Raw genomic sequence first — 6,770 nt, 5'->3', positions numbered from 1 at the left:
CAGTCCTTCCAATGAACACCCAGGACTGATCTCCTTTAGGATAGACTGGTTGAATCTCCTTGCAGTCCAAGGGACTCTCAAGAGTCTTCTCCAACACCACAGTTCAAAATCATCAATTCTTCGGTGCTCAGCTTTCATCACAGTCCATCTCTCACATCCATACATGACCGCTGAAAAAACCATAGCCTTGACTAGATGGACCTTTGTTGGCAAAGTAACATCTCTGCTTTTTAATGTGCTATGTAGATTGGTTATAACTTTCTTTCCAAGGAGTTAGTGTCTTTTAATTTCATGGCTGCAATCACCATCTGCAGTGATTTTGGAGCACCAAAAAATAAAGTCCGACACTGTTTCCCCATCTATTTCCCATGAAGTTATGGGACCAGATGCCATGATCTTAGTTTTCTGAATGTTGAGCTTTAAGCCAACTTTTTCACGCTCCTCTTTCACTTTCATCAAGAGGCTCTTTAGTTCTTCACTTTCTGCCATAAAGGCGGTTGTCATCTGCATATCTGAGGTTATTGATAGTTCTCCTGGCAATCCTGATTCCAGCTTGTGCTTCATACAGCCCAGCATTTCTCATGATGTACTGTGCATATAAGTTAAATAAGCAGGGTGACAATATACAGCCTTGACGTACTCCTTTTCCTATTTGGAACCAGTCTGTTGTTCCATGTCCAGTTCTAACTGTTGCTTCTTGACCTGCATACAGATTTCTCAGGAGGCAGGTCAGGTGGTCTGGTATTCCCATCTCTTTCAGAATTTTCCACAGTTTATTGTGATCCACACAGTCAAAGGCTTTGGCATAGTCAATAAACCAGAAATAGATGGAAATAGATGTTTTTTTCTGGAACTCTCTTGCTTTTTCGATGATCCAGTAGATGTTGGCAATTTGATCTCTGGTTCCTCTGCCTTTTCTAAAACCAGCTTGAACATCTGGAAGTTCAAGGTTCACGTGTTGTTGAAGCCTGGCTTGGAGAATTTTGAGCATTACTTTACTAGCGTGTAAGATGAGTGCAATTGTGCAGTAGTTTGAGCATTCTTTGGCATTGCCTTTCTTTGAGATTGGAATGAAAACTGACCTTTTCCAGTCCTGTGGCCATTGCTGAGTTTTCCAAATTTGCTGGCATATTGAGTGCAGCATTTTCACAGCACCATTTTGGTGTGGGTTAAATCTACTAATATTTACCATATTAGAAATTAAGACTGATAAACTTGAAAATATTTATTAAAATTAACCATAATAAACATATTACATTAACATAAATAACATTTTTTTAATTTTAAAAACCTGTAGCTTCCAAAACCCTTCAAAGTAGTAAGAGTGGCACTGTTTATTTTTTGCTAATTTCTATAATGTCAGGCAGCATAGATACTGACTTGATGCTCCCATCAGCTTCTGTGTTCAGTGTTGAAGTCTGTTGTTTTGGCTGAAGTAAATGATTAAAACGCAGCCTCACACACTGTATATGAGTAAAACCTACGTGGGAAAGGTAGCAGTATTTCAGAAATTTTTAAAAATAGTCATGGCTGTTCTTTGCTACTACAGCAAAACAAACCATAGTTTCTCAGATTAATTGCAGTGGGAAACCTGGCACCATGACTGACCAGAGTAATTGACCTGTCTGGTACTTTGAATGACTCCTTTTCCCTGTGAATTGTGACATGTTGCACTGGTCACTAGTCTGTGTGGTTACCGGGTACAACGTGGGGCAAGCATTGGGTAGTGATGCCAGCTTTCTAAAAGTCCAGTTGTCTCTGTGAAGCTCAAACCCTATCTTTGGCAGCAAATGCTGTCAGGTATTTTCCTCTAAGTAACAGGATCACTTCATTGATCTTTGAGCAGACTCCTGTCTAACACCCATGTCTGAATGACTACAGTTTGTGTTCAGTGGTTTAGCGGAGAAGTGATAGCCGGGAAGCACTGGACTGGACCACTGGCCTCCCCCTAACCCAGCACCCCCCCCGCATCCCGTAGCCACAAGAGCTTCCAACCACAGCGAGGCCTCCCAGTCCTTCATGTGTCCTTGCCCAGAGCCAGGGGTCCCGGTGTGGGAAATGAGGCCTTTTACTCTCTTATCAGGGACAGACCCTGGTGCTGGTGGACTTTGAGTGCACAGCTCAGCAGTGAGTGCCAAACAGCCTGGCTTGGCCAACAGTTGTGGCCGCCCTGGGGCTCTGCAGCCTTGTCCGGTGTCCTGCAGCGAGGAGGGCAGGCCCTCTCAGCAGTGGCCAGGCTCCCAGAGAGGCCTGGGAGCCAGCTTTGTTGTCCTCACTTCAAGAACTGCTGGGCTGGCCCAGGATTGCTTGGGCTTCAAGGACTTATCCTACATCCTTTTTTTTTTTTTGAGTTATTGTGGATGTTTTGGAATTATTCAAAAGAGGAGGCTGAAATAATGAGCACCAGCACCCTCCCCTGGGCTGTGAGAGTCTCATGACCGCTGTTTCCTCAGCCCACTGCCCCTTACTGTGGGTTGCTGTAGGCAAGACCTCAGACCTCACCCCACTTGCTCTTTCCTACACTCTCTCTGAGCATAGAGCTGCCTTGTTCTTCCTATTTAGTACCCTGGTGTGGCACCCAGAATTGCCCCCTCCCTGGCTGCTAGCCCAGCCATGTGCCCCCAGCCCTCAGTGCTGCTGCTGATGCGTCCTCAAAATGCAGGCATAGAGGCCTTCCTGGGGCAGCTCCCAGGCCTCTGTATCACTGAGCCTCGGCTGGGGACCTTTATCCCAAGGATGAATTTCATCAACCAGAGTCTCCCCAGGGTGGGGCCGGTTCATATATTCACCCATGGGCCTGGCTTCTGCTGTCACGTTCTCCCAACACTTGACATTTTCGACTACTCAGCTTTAGCCAATCAAATGAGTATTGGGCTATTTTCTTTTCTTTTTTAAAAAAAATTTAGTTGTGCTGAGTCTTCATTTCTGCAGTCAGGCTTTCTCTAGTTGTGGTAAGCAGGGGCTACCCTTTGTTGTGATGTGCAGGCTTCTCATTGTGGTAGCTTTTTTCGTTGTGGAGCACAGTCTATAGGTATGCAGACTCAGTAGCTGTTGCTCATGGGCTTAGTTGCTCTGTGGCATGTGGGATCATCCTGGACCTGGGATCCAACTCATGTCCCCTGCATTGGCAGGCAGATTCTTAACCACTGGACCATAAGGCAAGTCCCTGAGCTATTTTCTTTAACCAAGAAGTGTGTGATACTAACTTGTGTACTTAAACCTTGTAATTAAAAAAAAAATACTATGTTTGTTCTTTTCCTGCGTCATTCTATTGATGTATGGAATTATTTTTATGAATATTTTAAACACATTGTGCTTGTTGAAATCATCTGTTAGAAAGATGCAAGGTTTCTATATAAAAGAAACTTTGTGTGAGATGTGCTTGATTATAAATATTTGTCAACTTTTAGATAGTTTCAAGTAATTTTATAAGGCATAGCCTATTCTGCATAATGATTTTTATGGGACCTCTCTGGGAGCTTGATTTACAAAGTGCACATACAGCTTCACTCACTGAGAAAGCTCCTTCTTCTGTTCTCATGAGTCTGTGAGTGCTCCCTTCTTCCCCAGAGTGTGGTGCACTGTGGCCTTGATGGTGGTTTCCCAAGAAGAAAGTCTCCCTGTACTCTGCTGAGTGATCAGGACCAGTCTTGTCTCTGCTCCTTCATCCCCTTACGTTGGATCTGGTGGATGCGTTTAGCACAATGACACAATTCCACAGCTTGGAAAAACATTTCTGTGTTAAAGAGCAGGGTGTCTGGACCTGAGTGCAGAGGCCATTGGTGTGACTGAAAGATCATGAAGTAGGGGCTGGGAGGCCTGACTGTCATCTGCATCCTCTTGCTAACTTTTTGACCTGGGATGAGCCTTTTATGCCAAAGAATGCTCAAGCTACTGCACAATTGCACTCATCTCACATGCTAGTAAAGTAATGCTCAAAATTCTCCAAGCTAGGCTTCAGCAATACATGAACCGTGAAATTCCAGATGTTCAAGAAGGTTTTAGAAAAGGCAGAGGAACCAGAGGTCAAATTGCCAGCATCTACTGGATCATTGAAAAAACGAGAGAGTTCCAGAAAAACATCTATTTCTGGTTTATTGACTATGCCAAAGCCTTTGACTGTGTGGATCACAATAAACTGTGGAAAATTCTGAAAGAGATGGGAATACCAGACCACCTGACCTGCCTCCTGAGAAATCTGTATGCAGGTCAAGAAGCAACAGTTAGAACTGGACATGGAACAACAGACTGGTTCCAAATAGGAAAAGGAGTACGTCAAGGCTGTATATTGTCACCCTGCTTATTTAACTTATATGCACAGTACATCATGAGAAATGCTGGGCTGTATGAAGCACAAGCTGGAATCAGGATTGCCAGGAGAACTATCAATAACCTCAGATATGCAGATGACAACCGCCTTTATGGCAGAAAGTGAAGAACTAAAGAGCCTCTTGATGAAAGTGAAAGAGGAGCGTGAAAAAGTTGGCTTAAAGCTCAACATTCAGAAAACTAAGATCATGGCATCTGGTCCCATAACTTCATGGGAAATAGATGGGGAAACAGTGTCAGACTTATTTTTGGTGCTCCAAAATCACTGCAGATGGTGACTACAGCCATGAAATTAAAAGACGCTTTCTCCTTGGAAGAAAAGTTATGACCAACCTAGACAGCATATTAAAAAACAGAGACGTTACTTTGCCAACAAAGGTTTGGCATAGTCAAGGCTATGGTTTTTCCACTAGTCATGTATGTATGTAAGTGTTGGACTATAAAGAAAGCTGAGCACTGAAGAATTGATGATTTTGAACTATGATGTTGGCAAAGACTCTTGAGAGTCCCTTGGACTTCAAGGATATCCAACCAGTCCATCCTAAAGGAAATCAGTCCTGAATATTCATTGGAAGGACTGATGTTGAACCTGAAACTCTAATACTTTGGCTATGTGATGCGAAGAGCTGACTCATTTGAAAAAACCCTGATGCTGGAAAATATTGAAGACGGGAGGAGAAGGGGATGACAGAGGATGAGATGGTTGCATGGCATCACCAACTCGATGGACATGAGTTTGAGTAAACTCCGGGAGTTGGTGATGGACAGGGAAGCTTGGAGTGCTGCAGTCCATGGGGTCGCAAAGAGTTGGACACAACTGAGTGACTGAACTGAGCCTTTTATGAGGATAAAATAAATTCATGGTCAATGAATTTGACAAAGTAAATTTCATGGTCAATGACCAATGATAAAGTTATATTTAAAAAGGACATCAAACATGGAACATTCTTCAATATGTTCATGATCTTTGATGTTTAATTTAGTAATTCCACTATATAAATTTATCCTAAGGACAGATAGACATGTTTAAAGGCTGGTGTACACACATGTTCACTACTGCCTTCAATTTAAAGTAAAGGTTGGACGCAATCAAAATAATCTGCCAGAGGGGACTGGCTATACCACAGGGTGACCTTTTGTGCAGCTAGTTACAGTCCTCTATTTCTGAAAATAGCCTCATGATGCAGGAAAGTGCTCATCATCTGTTCCATATAAAAAGCAGGTGATTTGTGCATGCATGGAGCATGACCCCAGTTTAATTTCTAAGTGTGTGCATGTCTGTGCATGGATGCATATCTCCAGGTCTTGAGTCTGGACTGTCATCTGCGGAAGGACATGTTGCGGAGACACCTGCCTTGGTGGTTGGAGTCACCTGCCTCTGGGGCCGGATGCTTGCTGGGTACCTCCTGGAGGAACGGTCAGGACAGCAAGGCCTGGGGAATGTCCTCCCTGAGGAACTGACTCTGCGCCCTTTCTGGCCCTATGGCATTCGGGCTCAGCGGGCCTGGAGCCCTGGGAGCAGGGGCAGCTGTGTAGCCTCTGATGGCAGGAAACCAACAGAGACACTGGTGTCCACCCCTCTCCAGGGCTCAGGACCAGAGGGAGGGGTGGCATCTGCAGGACAAGCCTTGGGGGTGGCATGGGAACACATACACAGATTTGTCTCCAGATAGTGGAATTGTGGATTTTTGTTTTCCTCATCTTTTTCATTATTTTTCAAAATTCAGACACTTAAATAATCAGAAAAAAATATGTAGCCATTTCAGGTCACATACTGCTTAGAAGTTGGAGCAAAGCAGTTGCTCTGGATCTCGTAGCTAGGCAGGTGTGCTGTCCTGGCTAGTGGCACGAGGCTGCAGTGTGGAAGCAGGTGGGCGGTCAGCAGAGGGCCCCAGCAGTCACTGCGGCTGTGTGGGCAGAGGCAGAAATGGGCCCTGGCCTTGCAGCCTGTGGAGCAGCATAGTTAGTGTGTGTGTGTTGAGGTAAGTGGCGGTGACAGGTAGGGGATGGGAGCATTGTGTCACTGTCCAGAAGCCCCATACCAAAATGTCCTACCTCCTTAGGCTATGGGGGACTGGTGAAGGAGGGCTTAGCAGGGCTGGCCCAGCCTGAGCCTGCTCTGCACCCCTGCCTACCCGCTGGTCGCTGGGAGGATCAGGGATCCAGGATCTGGAACAAGCTCAAGGATCAGGTTGACCTGACTTTGAACACACTGCCACTCAATGCTGGTGGTTGTGTCTCCTCTAGCCACCCGTGGGACACGGTCATCAAGGCGGCCATGAGGAAGTACCCGAATCCCATGAATCCCTGTGTTGTGGGTGTCGACGTGCTGGAGCGCAGTGTGGATGGCCGGGGCCGGCTTCACAGCCACCGCCTCCTCAGTACCGAGTGGGGGCTGGCCAGCCTCGTGAGAGCGGTGAGCCCCTTGGGAGCCCAGCACA

The 6,770-nt window shown here is 45.6% G+C and overlaps 1 protein-coding gene across 11 annotated transcripts in view; it reads left to right on the top strand.

Moving 5' to 3' along the window:
- Positions 1-6,770, top strand: part of SLMO1 (slowmo homolog 1 (Drosophila)) — a 73,246-nt gene that overhangs the window by 29,427 nt on the left and 37,049 nt on the right. For all 11 annotated transcript variants that reach the window (XM_010859052.1, XM_010859051.1, XM_010859057.1 and 8 more), the window contains one exon: positions 6,577-6,745. In XM_010859052.1, coding sequence (XP_010857354.1) covers positions 6,577-6,745 — 169 coding nt within the window. The remainder of the gene's footprint in view (positions 1-6,576; positions 6,746-6,770) is intronic.

Source organism: Bison bison, unplaced genomic scaffold, assembly GCF_000754665.1.
Source record: "Bison bison bison isolate TAMUID 2011002044 unplaced genomic scaffold, Bison_UMD1.0 scf7180017864453, whole genome shotgun sequence".
Lineage (NCBI taxonomy): Eukaryota > Metazoa > Chordata > Mammalia > Artiodactyla > Bovidae > Bison > Bison bison.
Note: the sequence above shows the minus strand (reverse complement) of the source record. Positions and strands in the feature narration are given on the sequence as shown.